Source organism: Brachionichthys hirsutus, chromosome 23 (assembly GCF_040956055.1).
Source record: "Brachionichthys hirsutus isolate HB-005 chromosome 23, CSIRO-AGI_Bhir_v1, whole genome shotgun sequence".
In the NCBI taxonomy this organism is placed as follows: domain Eukaryota; kingdom Metazoa; phylum Chordata; class Actinopteri; order Lophiiformes; family Brachionichthyidae; genus Brachionichthys; species Brachionichthys hirsutus.
This window is the reverse complement of record NC_090919.1, coordinates 7,455,872-7,470,577: the sequence shown is the minus strand read 5'-3', so window position 1 is coordinate 7,470,577 and position 14,706 is coordinate 7,455,872. Positions and strand designations below refer to the sequence as shown.

General features: G+C 46.9%; 2 protein-coding genes across 2 annotated transcripts in view; both read right to left on the bottom strand.

Moving 5' to 3' along the window:
• The window catches only part of zanl (zonadhesin, like), a 123,384-nt gene extending 122,172 nt beyond the window's left edge, over positions 1-1,212 (bottom strand). Inside the window, exon 1 of the mRNA XM_068756186.1 lies at positions 1,139-1,212. Coding sequence (XP_068612287.1) covers positions 1,139-1,212 — 74 coding nt within the window. The remainder of the gene's footprint in view (positions 1-1,138) is intronic.
• Positions 1,213-7,331: 6,119 nt separating this feature from the next.
• Positions 7,332-11,782, bottom strand: zgc:92664 (uncharacterized protein LOC436695 homolog). Its single transcript, XM_068755775.1, has 5 exons — positions 11,519-11,782; positions 10,892-10,986; positions 8,297-8,436; positions 8,082-8,177; positions 7,332-7,698 (listed from the first exon to the last, which is right to left on the bottom strand). Exons 1-5 carry the CDS (start codon positions 11,537-11,539, stop codon positions 7,634-7,636), a joined length of 417 nt encoding a protein of 138 aa, XP_068611876.1. The 5' UTR covers positions 11,540-11,782; the 3' UTR covers positions 7,332-7,633.
• Between the last annotated feature and the right edge of the window lie 2,924 nt (positions 11,783-14,706).

The following is a 14,706-nucleotide window of genomic DNA, read 5'->3' as shown; positions in this document are numbered from 1 at the left end:
AAGTTTTAATTTAATTGTTCTTGTTAACATGATATATGAGTAAATACTATATTTTTTGAGCATGACATACTATTTTTAATCATTATCCTGAGAACATGGCCATTTTCACATGTCCGTATTGACCAACGTCAATTTGCATCCACAATATCACCAAATACATTTCAGATTTTTATCAAACTTTTATTATTTCCACAAGTATAAGTGTACCACTGATTCCATAAAATATATTAATTCAAAATAAAAACATTATTTTTGGTAAAAATAACACTATTTGTGTGCGTCCCTCAGTTTGTCTTACCACCCCGTCAGTTTTGTCTCTAAATAACTGACTGTTGCTTTAAGTGACATCACAAAGAGGAAGTGACATCATTTGAACCTCTAGAGCAGCCAGGAGCAAAGAAAGCAAGTTCTGACATTCCTTTCCTTCCTTTTTTGTTGTTTTTTCATGTTAGATGAGGTCCGTCAAGCTCAACCCAACCACCCCGTCACACTGAACCACCCCGTCACACTGAACCACCCCGTCACACGGAACCACCCCGTCACACGGAACCACCCCGTCACACTGAACCACCCCGTCACACTGAACCACCCCGTCACAGAGTCATCTTGTTAAAAAAAAATGGAAATAGACTGAAATGGTTCAGAAATTAATGTTGAATAACATTCTTGTTTTGTGGACTAATGAAGGGACTATGTTTAATTCAAAATTTTAAGTCGATCTATATATTTTTTGTAAAAACAATGACACCGTTGACATGTGAAATTCATATTTCACAGATAATGATCATAAAAATGAAAAAAAACTGATTAAATAACATACTGTCTATTGATTTTTTTTTTTTTTTTAATGTGCCATCACTCAAATAGTGTACATATTGTCCGTGACGGGGTGGTACAAAAATGGCTACAAGGTGTAAATCAAATGGATATTATTAAAAAGGACTTTATGCCTGAGGTGGGAAAATATGTTTTCTTGGAGGATTAACATGTCCTTCATGTTGTGGGTTTGGAAAAAAGGAGTTTGCTCTGCATGAAAATTTCACAAATTGCAAAGTGGAAATGGCACCCGTTTCGTAGAATGACCCACGTAGAGTTTATATGAATACATCCAGATAAACGATTGATAGTCCCGACTCACCTGAGCTGCACCTGTCCTGCAGCACCACATCCACGCATCCACAGGAGCACGATGAGGAACTGGGACGGATCCATCGCTGACTAGCAGGAGGAGGAAACCCGGCGGGTCCTTATAGCTGCTGGAATCAGGGTTGGGTGTGTAGATCAATAACTGAATGATAGTGAAGGCTTGTCTGTGCTTTTTGACCCGTTCACGTTGGGGGGGGGGGGGGGGCCATAAACAATCAATAATTACAGTACGATAAAGAGAATGCTTTGAACACGTGGACACGACTTTTGGCCTGTTAGGAAACATGCCTCGTATCCGTGTACTTGGATGAGTACTGCATGAGTACTGCATGAGTAGTATTCAGTGAATGGGTTTGACTCAGCAACCTCCTTCCATCAGCGAGTCGCTCCTCTGATGAAGGACCGAGCTCTTCATCACCAGCACAGGAACCGGTTAGCATCGGTTAGCAGCGAACGCTAACCAACGAGCTCAGGTTTAATAGTTAATAAAGATTTATTCATTGATTAACTATTCGATTCAGAATCAAACACGAAGAAAAAGATCCAGATCAGGTCATTGTTATTATCTCCGCTGAGGATATTATGTTTGACCTGTGTTGGTCTGTCTGACTGTCTGTCTGACTGTCTGTCTGACTGTCTGTCTGACTGTTAGCAAGATAATTCAAAAAGCTCGAGCCGGATCTTGATTGGCAGGAACAGTTTATTATATTTTGATGATGATCCAGAAGAGATCCTGGATTCTGGATCACTTTGGAATCATAATCGGACGTTAGCTCCCGATCAGGACTCGGATATGGATCGTTATTGTCATAACTTTCTATCCGATCTGGAGTTACGCGGTGGAACAGAGTGAGACTTCTCTACTCCAGACAGAGATGGTAACGCGTGCAGCGTGACATCACTTCCTGTGACACTATTGGTTGAATGCTGGCTAAACCCGTTAGCAGCTTGAAGCTAGTCGCGCGAGTGGAAGCATTTTGAAGTGGACGACAACAACCTGATTACCCCCTCCTACAGGACTAACATGGGTAAATCATCTTTTTACAATACTGCCCCCTAAGGGTGGAACTGTTTGACTCCTGCCCTCAAAACATGCACCTCTTTGGCCTCCTTCAAAACGGCCCTAAAAATACACCTTTTAGGGGACAGAAACGGAGATAGTCATCACGACTCTCTCCGGATCAACCCCCCCCCCCCCCCCCCCTTTTTGTCCACCTACGTCAGACATGGGCAAACTACGGCCTGTTAGGCTTTATAATCCGGCCCGCCGAACTTGTACAAATTCATCCATTCATTCATTATCCAAACGCTTAATCCGTCATCGGGTCGCGGGAGAACTTGTACAAATAATATCATGAAATAAAATGTTATTATAAACCTCATTAATTTTACCTTTTACCTGTAAAAGGCCAAATCCTTTCATGTCATGGCTTTTTCATATCATTTATATTCGTTCACACAAACACTCCATCCATCTGTTACTGGCCCCGCCCCCCTGCCAAATTTTAGAACCCATTGTGGCCCGCGAGTCAAAAGGTTTGCCGACCCCTGAGCTACGTTGTACATATTATGTGTCTTTTTAATTTATTGTTATTTTGCATCAATTGAGTAATTTAATATTATTTTTATTTGTATTGTTAAATGTCGATGATTTATGTACGAAGGACTTTCAACGGAAACAAGACCGCAAGAAATGCTCCTCTTAGACAGGATGTTTGACTGTACTTGTACTGTAATACACGCTACTGTGTGACTGTACTTGTACTGTAATACATGCTACTGTTTGACTGTACTTGTACTGTAATACATGCTACTGTTTGACTGTACTTGTACTGTAATACATGCTACTGTTTGACTGTACTTGTACTGTAATACACGCTACTGTTTGACTGTACTTGTACTGTAATACATGCTACTGTGTGACTGTACTTCTCCTGTAATACATGCTACTGTGTGACTGTACTTGTACTGTAATACATGCTACTGTGTGACTGTACTTGTACTGTAATACATACTACTGTTTGACTGTACTTGTACTGTAATACATGCTACTGTGTGACTGTACTTGTACTGTAACACATGCTACTGTTTGACTGTACTTGTACTGTAATACATACTACTGTTTGACTGTACTTGTACTGTAATACATGCTACTGTTTGACTGTACTTGTACTGTAATACATGCTACTGTTTGACTGTACCTGTACTGTAATACATGCTACTGTTTACTGTACTTGTACTGTAATACATGCTACTGTTTGACTGTACTTGTACTCTAACATTCTATCTAATACATATATTTCTATCTATACACATATTTCTTCACACACAACAGGACTTCTGCTTCTTCTGTATTAAAGATGGGAAGAATTATTGTCATGATTTCAAGACATCAGGAGCTCGATGTTCAGGAATATGGACGAGGACAATGTCAGATCGATTGCTGCAAAAGGCCTGTGGAGCACCTAGACCAGACCTGGGCATTGTCCGGCCCCAGGGCCACATTCGGCCCTTTGGTCGACTCTGTTCCACAGTGGGTGCTTTCTGTACCTGAATCATAAAAAGAGATATTGTATAATCAACCTGAGTCCACTCTGTTTGTGACGTGTGGAAATGCAGTTCTCATAAAGATATCGAAGTGACTCCTCCAACTTGAGGCCATTTTTATAGCAGCATTAGTAATTGTTCAGGGCCGTGGATTCGAGGTGTGGCTGCAGAAAGGTTGGGCTTTACCAGAATTTACAAGCAGTAGCACTCAAGAACAATGACCCTTAAGATAAGGATAAGACAGCAGAGGTCAGAATCTTCTGGAACTGCACAGATAAACAAAACTGCACAGAACTGCAAAGGATAAACTAGATGTTAAAACACAACAACCACAAAAACCACTTTATATATGGATCAATATTGGTTAATTAGGGCTACCGTAGTCAGAGGGCGTCGCCAAAGTAAGAGCGGTAAAACCGGTAAAGAGGAATTCCAGTCCCAAAAGAGACACGCTTACGACGCAGAGTTCAAACTCAAGGCTATCAGTCACGCTAGAGCAGCAGCGAGAGAATTAAATATTAACCAATCAATAGTCACGAAAGCTAAAAAGAGTTTCCGAGGGAACAAAGCGAGATGGATAGAGTTGGAGGGCAGTCGAACGGCGGGTTGTTGAGCAGAGAGCAGCGAGTAGAAGCGTCTCGACAGCGCTAGCTAGCTAGCTACCGACATGAACGTCGCTGAATTTAGGGGCGGTCCTTCTTGGTGCTTTCGCTTTATGAAAGACGTAATCTCTCCATCCGCACACGAACGACTGCCAAAAGTACGGTGAATAGTCGCACCACAGGGAATGAGAATGGAAAGAATGGGAAGCTTTTACTGTTATTGTCAACACAGTACACAGTACAAGTACACAGTACAAGTACAGTGCAACATTGAAACAAGATCCAATGGGAACGCTGCCCGGGGAACGCTGCACTGGAATGCTGCACTGGGAACAATCCACTGGGAACGCTGCACTGGAATGCTGCACTGGGAACGCTGCACTGGGAACAATCCACTGGGAACGCTGCACTGGGAACGATCCAATGGGAACGCTGCACTGGGAACGATCCAATGGGAACACTGCACTGGGAACGATCCACTGGGAATGCTGCACTGGGAACGATCCACTGGGAAGGATCCACTGGGAACAATGCACTGGGAAGGATCCACTGGGAACAATGCACTGGGAACGATGCACTGGGAACGATGCACTGGGAACGCTGCACTGGGAACGATCCAATGGGAACACTGCACTGGGAACGCTGCACTGGGAATGCTGCACTGGGAACGATCCACTGGGAACACTGCACTGGGAACGCTGCACTGGGAATGCTGCACTGGGAACGATCCACTGGGAACAATGCACTGGGAACGATGCACTGGGAACGATGCACTGGGAACACTGCACTGGGAACACTGCACTGGGAACAATGCACTGGGAACGATCCACTGGGAACAATGCACTGGGAATGCTGCACTGGGAACGCTGCACTGGGAACGATCCAATGGGAACACTGCACTGGGAACGATCCACTGGGAATGCTGCACTGGGAACGATCCACTGGGAATGCTGCACTGGGAACGCTGCACTGGGAACGCTGCACTGGGAACGATCCAATGGGAACACTGCACTGGGAACGATCCACTGGGAATGCTGCACTGGGAACTATCCAATGGGAACGCTGCACTGGGAACGATCCACTGGGAACGCTGCACTGGGAACTATCCAATGGGAACGCTGCACTGGGAACGATGCACTGGGAACTATCCACTGGGAACGCTGCACTGGGAACGATCCAATGGGAACACTGCACTGGGAACTATCCAATGGGAACGCTGCACTGGGAACGATCCACTGGTAATGCGCAGGAATTATTTCAATAAAAAGTGGGAACCAGACAAGTCCGGAGAATTGTCCTTCGGGGAGGAGGGGGGGTGCCGTAGGAAGGTTTCCGGAGTGTGTGTGTGTGTGTGTTACTTGATGTGTGTCATCATGGAGCTGCAGTACGCAGACGACAACGCCCTCGTAGCGTCTCAGAAGAGGACCTACAGTGCATGCTCTCTGCCTTTGTGAAGGCATACAACCAGCTCGGTCTAGCCATCAACGTAAAAACACAACCAGACAGCAGTATGCCTGTCCTACCCCCAAACATCTCCATTGACAACATCAGACTGGAGCATGTGGACCACTTCCCATACCTTGGCAGCCTTTTATCTTCAAAGGCTGTCATTGATGACGAGGTACACCATCGCCTCAGTTGTGCCAGTGGAGCTTTCTCAAAGCTAAGAAAGAGTCTTTGGGAACCGCGACCTCCAAGCAAAGACCAGATCCTGGTCTATGAAGCCGTGGTACTTCCCACCCTCCTGTATGGATCAGAAGCCTGGACTACGTACAGCAGGTACTTAAAGGCACTTGAGACGTACCATCAGAGATGCCTCCAAAAAATCCTCAGGCTGAGCTGGGAGGATCGGCGCACCGACACCAGCGTCCTGGAGGAGGCTGATATTCCCACCATCACTGCCATCGTTGCCCAACACCAGCTCAGACGGACTGGCCTCCCAAAACAAGTCCTCTATTCCCAGCTCGTTGAAGGGAAACGGGCTGCACTGGCAATAGAATAACTACTAAGCATAATGACATTTATATAATTGATAATTGCAAGAGCAATCAAGTAATCATTAAATGGTGACTAAACAATGTGAAGTAACTTTGATACAGTGAAGGGTAATACCTGCAGAGGTGTATCAGATGAAAAACGACCTTCATGTCTGAAGGGAGGACGCCGCCTGCAGCCGGACGACATCAGTTTGACAGTTAGTCTCCGCCCCCTAAACACCCGTTTCCTGCTCTGAGGAACCCTCGTCTGTGTGCCGAGAGAAGCGAGATGATTTCACTCAGCCAGGCAGACGTCTGCTTGTGTGGGCGGAGCCCCAAGGCCGTGGTAAAACAATTAAAGACCAATCTTACATAATCATGAGTCTTTATTATACATTATTCAAAGCAACAGAAAACTGCAAACACAAGAGGTTTAAGGATAACATCAAGACAAACATGAAGAAGGGCCACATCGACCTTAAACCCCGGGAAGACACGGCAACAGTCAGAGCGACCTGGAGAGACCTGGTCCATGAGGGGGCGGGACAGTACAACGATGACCTCCGCCATGCTGCACAAGAGAAGCGCAGACTCAGGAAGGAGAGAAACCGCCAAACAGGCCCAACCCAAACCCACCACCACTACGTCCCCCCGTCCACACTGCACCAGAACCACCGGGTCCAGGACAGGCCTGTAGCCCACCTGAAGACCCACGAGGACCAGGAAGGAGGACAGTCATGCCCGACTACGAGGGACCGCCGATGATGTGTGTGTGTGTGTGTTTGTTTCATGATGTGTGTGTGTGTGTGTTCCTGTGTGTGTGTGTTCCTGTGTGTGTGTGTTTCTTGATGTGCGTGTGTGTGTGTGTTTCTTAATGTGTGTGTGTGTGTGTTTCTTAATGTGTATGTGTGTTTCTTGACGTCTGTGTGTGTGTGTTTCTTAATGTGTGTGTGTGTGTGTGTTTCTCAATGTGTGTGTGTGTGTGTGTGTGTTTCTTGACGTCTGTGTGTGTGTGTTTCTTAATGTGTGTGACATGTTGAATCATGAAGGACTTTTTGACACAAATTACAAAGAACTTTATTACTTTAGATAATGCCGTCGTCACATTGAGCAGGATCCAGAGAACCGGGTCTAATGTCAGACCAGGAAGTTCTTCAGAACCTCCACCTGACCAGGAAGTTCTTCAGAACCTCCACCTGAGGGTCCAGGAAGTTCTTCAGAACCTCCACCTGAGGGTCCAGGAAGAGCAACGACCCACGTCTGGGACGCTGCACGGCGTTCTGGTCTACGGGTCAGGATCCTTGTGGACCTCATGCAGGTTCTCCTCTCCGCACGCGGTCCGGCTTCCTGCGGTGAGGAGGGTCAACGGGAGAGCAGAGGAAGGTCGCTGGGATTCAGAATGAGGCCGGAGTCCAGGTTCAGGTTATCTGTGGAGAGAAGAGCACGCTGAGACAGATAGCGATGCTAAGCTAACAATGATGATCATTACATCAGGAATAACCCTCAACTTTAAAGTTATTCCCGTCTGCTCTTTTCCTTCTTATCGAGCCAGATTTTTGTTCATTGTATATTAAAACTCTATTTCTATATTTTTTGTATAAAGAAACACGGAAAAGTCATTTTCACATGAATAATAAGGTGTAGCAATAGATGATCAATCCCCTCTGGTACACAGTGGAGTACACAGTAGAGTACCACCAGGTACTCATGATACCTTCAGCAGAAACACATTCCACACAGAAGCGCCGCCGTTCGTTGACCCCCCAGCATAGGGGGTCAACCGGTCCTGGCTCCGCCCCCCAGTCCTCACCTTGATCGAAGTTGTTGAGCTTTTTGGATCCTTCGCCCTCCATGTCCACGAGATCGCTGGTGACATCCGAGTCGTTCAGAGCACTGAGGGTCACGTCTGCACACGCACACACACGCGCACACACACGCACACACACACACACACACACACACACACGCACAGCTCCAGTACACGCTGGACCGGAGCCGGCCACACGGGCCGATCCGCCTCCTCACCTCCAGTCTGCTGGGAGGGGGGCGGGGCCTGCAGTCCAGCTGAAGCGGCTTTCTTGGTGACCTTCTTTGCAGCGTCAGCAGAGACAGGCAGCGCTCCGTCTTCGTACAGCTTCCTCTTCACCGCGCTCTTCGTCTGGCCACTAGGGGGGGGCAGAGGAAACTCGGGTGACTTCAGCGTATCGAGCACCGCGGGGGTCACGACTCTTTCTCTGGCGTACCTGAGTATAAGTACTGAGTACTGAATACAAGCCACACATGAGTATAAATACTGAGTACTGAGTACAAGCCGCACCTGAGTACAAGTACTGAATACTGAGTACAAGCCGCACCTGAGTACAAGTACTGAATACTGAGTACAAGCCGCACCTGAGTATAAGTTCTGAGTACTGAGTACAAGCCGCACATGAGTCTAAGTACTGAGTACAAGCCGCACCTGAGTATAAGTTCTGAGTACTGAGTACAAGCCGCACCTGAGTATAAGTACTGAATACTGAGTACAAGCCGCACCTGAGTATAAGTACTGAATACTGAGTACAAGCCGCACCTGAGTATAAGTACTGAATACTGATTACAAGCCGCACCTGAGTATAAGTACTGAGTACTGAATACAAGCCACACATGAGTCTAAGTACAAGCCGCACCTGAGTATAAGTTCTGAGTACTGAGTACAAGCCGCACCTGAGTATAAGTACTGAATACTGAGTACAAGCCGCACCTGAGTATAAGTACTGAGTACTGAGTACAAGCCGCACCTGAGTATAAGTACTGAGTACTGAGTACAAGCCGCACCTGAGTATAAGTACTGAGTACTGAGTACAAGCCGCACCTGTCTACAGGCCGCAGGTGTTCAAAACGTAACATCAGATTTTTAAAAAACCTTGAAGAAAGGTTTTTTTCCCCGAACAGTCCCTGTTTACTATTACTACAGGCCTGTTTACTACTACTACTACTAAAGACCTGTTTACTATTACTACAGGCCTGTTTACTACTACTACTACTACTACAGACCTGTTTACTACTACTACTACAGACCTGTTTACTATCACTACAGGCCTGTTTACTACTACTACTACTACAGACCCGTTTACTATCACTACAGGCCTGTTTACTACTACTACTACTACAGACCTGTTTACTACTACTACTACTACAGACCCGTTTACTATCACTACAGGCCTGTTTACTACTACTACTACTACAGACCTGTTTACTACTACTACTACTACAGACCTGTTTACTATCACTACAGGCCTGTTTACTACTACTACTAAAGACCCGTTTACTATCACTACAGGCCTGTTTACTACTACTACTACTACAGACCCGTTTACTATCACTACAGGCCTGTTTACTACCGTATTGGGCAGAATATAATACGACCCCCTCTTTTTCAAGACTCGATAACTGCATGAACCATCAAAGTGAAGTCTAACTGGGGGGATCGTTGTTCTCCAGCGCCTCCGGGGTTAACTTCCAGACCACGCTGGGGACGAAGGCTGAAGCGCAGCAACACAAGATGGACGCCGGCCAGACGTGCTGAATCACTGAAGCTGCTTTATTTTACTTGCACTGTTAAACAAAACTCCGTTTCCTCCTATCGCTCGCATATCTCTGTCTCCTAGTTGCTCTCTCTCTTTCTCTCTCACACACTCGCTCGCTCCGGCGGGACACGCCCCAGCTGGACGCGCGCACACACACACACACACACACACACACACAGACACACACACACACACAGACACACACACACACACACACACACACATCTCACAACATATGAATAAGGAAAAACATCGCAATAAAAATATGACAGGCGTTCGCTTTGGCCTGGGGAGTTCAGTTCACCATTAGTTGTAACGATATCTGGCGCCATCTAGCGTTCAGAATGGGTATAATGTCTAGACCCCGAATATAACACGAGCCGACTTTTTCAGCCTGATTTCAATGCAAAAAACATCGTGTTATATTCGGGCCAATGCGGTGCTCCTCTGGGTGGGCGGCGGCTCAGTGGGAAGCGGAGAAGTCCACCGCTGCCCCGGTTCAAGCCCCAGCTCTGGTGGGATGTGGTGTGTGGGCTGGTGACTGGAGGGGGGCCAGTCTGCCTCCAGAGCTCTGCCGAGGTGCCCTTGAGCAAGGCACCGTCCCCGCTAATGGCTCCAGGTGCGCCTCCACCCTACTCCCTCTCCGTGTGCTGGGGCCCCTTTGATGTTAGGGTGTGGCTGTTTCAAGGGGCCCGTTGTTCAGCAGACAATGATTAATAAAAGTATTTCATTTCACTTCATACTACTACAGACCAGTTTACTATTATTTAGTAGTAGTAAACTGGTCTGTAGTAGTAGTATTAGTAAACTGGTCTGTGAGGAGGCAGGACAGAATGACTGAAGAGTTTTGTGTTTTTATGTCATTCAGACCGTTTCATTGGTCTGATGTGGCGGGGGGGGGGGGGGGGGGGGGGGACACTGGGATCCCTGAGTATTCCCCCCCCTCCCCCCGCCACATCCATACACAGTGTACATATACACACATAGATACACACACTTATTGATGTACACATCAGTGAGTATGTGTGTGTTTGGGGGGGGGGGGGGGGGTTACCCTGCAGGGCTGCAGTCTGCCACCGGGTGGAGCTGCATGGTGAGTTCTCCCAGTTTGGTGAAAGCAGCTCCAGCAGCAGAGAAGATCTCCCCAACCTGTGAAACACACACGTTAGGGGGGGGCACAGATCACAGCCGAGGGGGGGGGGGGGGCACACAAATCACCGCTGAGGGGGGGGGGGGCACACAATCTGGGGTGACGGCTCGGGGACGGAACCGGCTCCAGCAGGTTCCAGGAACATTGTGGTTCTCCGTCCAGGCTTCAATCTGCCCCCCCCCTAGATCCAAGTGACGCGGTGCTAGCGCGAGCTCGCGCGTTAGCTTTAGGATGCCATTCAGAATGGGCAAATGCTACCAACATAGCTAGCTACCCAAAATGCTACCAACATAGCTAGCTACCCAAAATGCTACCAACATAGCGAGCTAGCCAAAATGCTACCAACATAGCGAGCTAGCCAAAATGCTACCAACATAGCTAGTTAGCCAAAATGCTACCATCATAGCAAGCTAGCCAAAATGCTACCAACATAGCTAGCTAGCCAAAATGCTACCATCATAGCGAGCTAGCCAAAATGCTACCAACATAGCTAGCCCCACCTCCCAGGCTCAATTAGAAACAACAACTTACTTTCGTGGAAGCAGACGTCATTTTCCTGGCGATCGAAGACGAGGCAGACCGAATGAGTTTCACGCATCCGAACAGCTGCGACAATAACAGCGTAAATAGGTAGCATCCGGGCCCCGCAGAGCGGCTACAGGCCTGCCGCTGTCAGCAGCGGAGCCCCGGCGAAGCTAGCAAGGACCGGACCGGACCGGACCAGATAAATCAGGGCTCGTCACTGTAATGTTACTAACAGGGCCCCGAGGCTCCGGCAGTCAAGTGCCAAACCTACTATGGTGTAGGACCCCCCCACACTTATTTATGCAAAGTTTGCTTTGTAGGAATTTGATTGGTTAGGCCTCAAAGGTTCGGGTGAGAATGTCGCTGTAAGCGAATCAAAGGCAGAAAGGGGCGGATCATGGCGTCGCCATAGTAGGGCCGTAATCGCGGTCAGTGAGGCTGATGCTGCCTTCAGGCTTCCCTCGTAATTTTAACGACCCGCAGGAAGCCTCGGGGAAGACGCTAAATGTTTCGGCGACATTTTGCCGGACGCATGTCCACCTGGAAAAATGATGGATGATGGACAAGGCGAGGAGAACGTCATAGGGGGCGCTCTATTAAGAGGCGCGCCCCCCCCCCCCAAGGTTCACACGAAAAGAGAAACATCCAGAACTCGCGTTCACACCACGTCTGTTCGGATGTAACGATCCAGCCAATCAGTGTGATCCGCCACCATCACGCAACACGTCATGATTGGCAGGATGTTGATCTACCAATCATATTGCGCAACGTCATAATTAGGCGCCCAACCCCGTGCATATTTGGTACCACAACAGCGCGCCGCGCAGCGTCGAGTCGAAGCTGAAGGTAGAAACGTGAGAACAAACCCCGTCGGAGCGGACATTAGAGCCGGACAATGCTTGAATACAGCCAATATTCAATGATCTCTACTTTTTTATTGCCATTTTTCCTTCCACAAGGCATAAAACGTGGAGTACAAAAATTCATACTAATCAATTATTCTACTTAAAATAAAAATCTTTCAAATCGCCCTGCAAAAATAAAGAAGTGAAAAAAAGAGATCTCAACCATTTCCCCTTTTCTTTCCCAATTACTAAAACAACAAAATAAATAAGTAAAAACTCACAAACAGAAAGTTCACAGCAGTGTTTACATATTAGCCGTTGTATTAATTCAGCCTAAAAGGAGTCATCTACAGTTTATATATTCTAATATCGGTTATCAGACGCCGTTATTACCGCATTAGAATCACAATCAAGGTTTTCCAAAGTGCTGGACTATCCGAGCAAAGCGGTTTCTGGATCCGGGTCCAGGTACCACCAAACAGAGCTGTGACGTGCTAATGTAAGAAATGTTCCACCGCCCCTGAAGCTCCTCCGGAGCAGCTAATCCCAAAGGCGAGCCTGGGAAGCGGCGCCGGCCGGAGGGAGCGTTGAACGCACGAAGGCCAGCGCTGCGTCCGGTCCATGTGGACGCTGGTAACATAATAATAATAATAATACGTAACATTCTCACTGCTGCATTCAGGCAGGACCTCCGTCTACCTCCGTCTACCTGCATTTACCTCCGTTTACCTGCATTTACCTGCATTTACCTGCGTTTACCTGCATTTACATCCGTTTACCTGCATTTACCTGCATTTACATCCGTTTACCTGCATTTACATCCGTTTACCTGCATTTACCTCCGTTTACCTGCATTTACATCCGTTTACCTGCATTTACCTGCATTTACCTCCGTTTACCTGCATTTACCTGCATTTACCTCCGTTTACCTGCATTTACCTGCATTTACCTCCGTTTACCTGCATTTACCTCCGTTTACCTCCGTTTACCTGCATTTACCTGCGTTTACCTGCATTTATCTGCATTTACCTGCATTTACCTGCGTTTACCTGCATTTATCTGCATTTACCTGCGTTTACCTGCGTTTACCTGCATTTACCTCCATTTACCTGCATTTACCTCCGTTTACCTGCATTTACCTTCGTTTACCTGCATTTACCTGCATTTACCTGCATTTACCTCCGTTTACCTGCATTTACCTCCGTTTACCTGCGTTTACCTGCATTTACCTGCGTTTACCTGCATTTACCTCCATTTACCTGCATTTACCTGCATTTACCTCCGTTTACCTGCATTTACCTCTGTTTACCTGCATTTACCTGCATTTACCTCCGTTTGCCTGCATTTACCTCCGTTTACCTGCATTTACCTCCGTTTACCTGCGTTTACCTGCATTTACCTGCATTTACATCCGTTTACCTGCGTTTACCTGCATTTACCTCCATTTACCTGCATTTACCTGCATTTACCTGCGTTTACCTGCATTTACCTCTGTTTACCTGCATTTACCTGCATTTACCTCCGTTTACCTGCATTTACCTCCGTTTACCTGCATTTACCTCCGTTTACCTGCGTTTACCTGCATTTACCTCCGTTTACCTGCATTTACATCCGTTTACCTGCATTTACCTCCGTTTACCTGCATTTACATCCGTTTACCTGCGTTTACCTGCATTTACCTGCGTTTACCTGCATTTACCTCTGTTTACCTGCATTTACCTCCGTTTACCTGCATTTACCTCCGTTTACCTGCGTTTACCTGCATTTACCTCCGTTTACCTGCATTTACATCCGTTTACCTGCATTTACCTCCGTTTACCTGCGTTTACCTGCATTTACCTCCGTTTACCTGCATTTACATCCGTTTACCTGCGTTTACCTGCATTTACCTGCGTTTACCTGCATTTACCTGCGTTTACCTGCATTTACCTCCATTTACCTGCATTTACCTCCGTTTACCTGCGTTTACCTGCATTTACCTCCGTTTACCTGCATTTACATCCGTTTACCTGCGTTTACCTGCATTTACCTCCGTTTACCTGCATTTACCTCCGTTTACCTGCGTTTACCTGCATTTACCTCCGTTTACCTGCATTTACATTTGTTTACCTGCGTTTACCTGCATTTACCTCCGTTTACCTGCATTTACCTCCGTTTACCTGCATTTACCTCCGTTTACCTCCGTTTACCTGCATTTACCTCCGTTTACCTGCATTTACCTGCATTTACCTGCATTTACCTCCGTTTACCTGCATTTACCTGCATTTATCTGCATTTACCTGCATTTACCTTCGTTTACCTGCATTTACCTCCGTTTACCTGCATTTATCTGCATTTACCTGCATTTAC

Bases quoted from the DNA above. Each gene is read 5' to 3' on its own strand.
- zgc:92664 (XM_068755775.1), bottom strand. From the start codon at position 11,539: ATGACGTCTGCTTCCACGAAA. The intron at 8,437-10,891 runs GTAACCCCCCCC...GCCCCCCCCTAG, and splicing joins GCAGACTGCAGCCCTGCAGG to TGGCCAGACGAAGAGCGCGG. The intron at 7,699-8,081 runs GTGAGGACTGGG...TTCTCTCCACAG, and splicing joins GCTCAACAACTTCGATCAAG to ATAACCTGAACCTGGACTCC.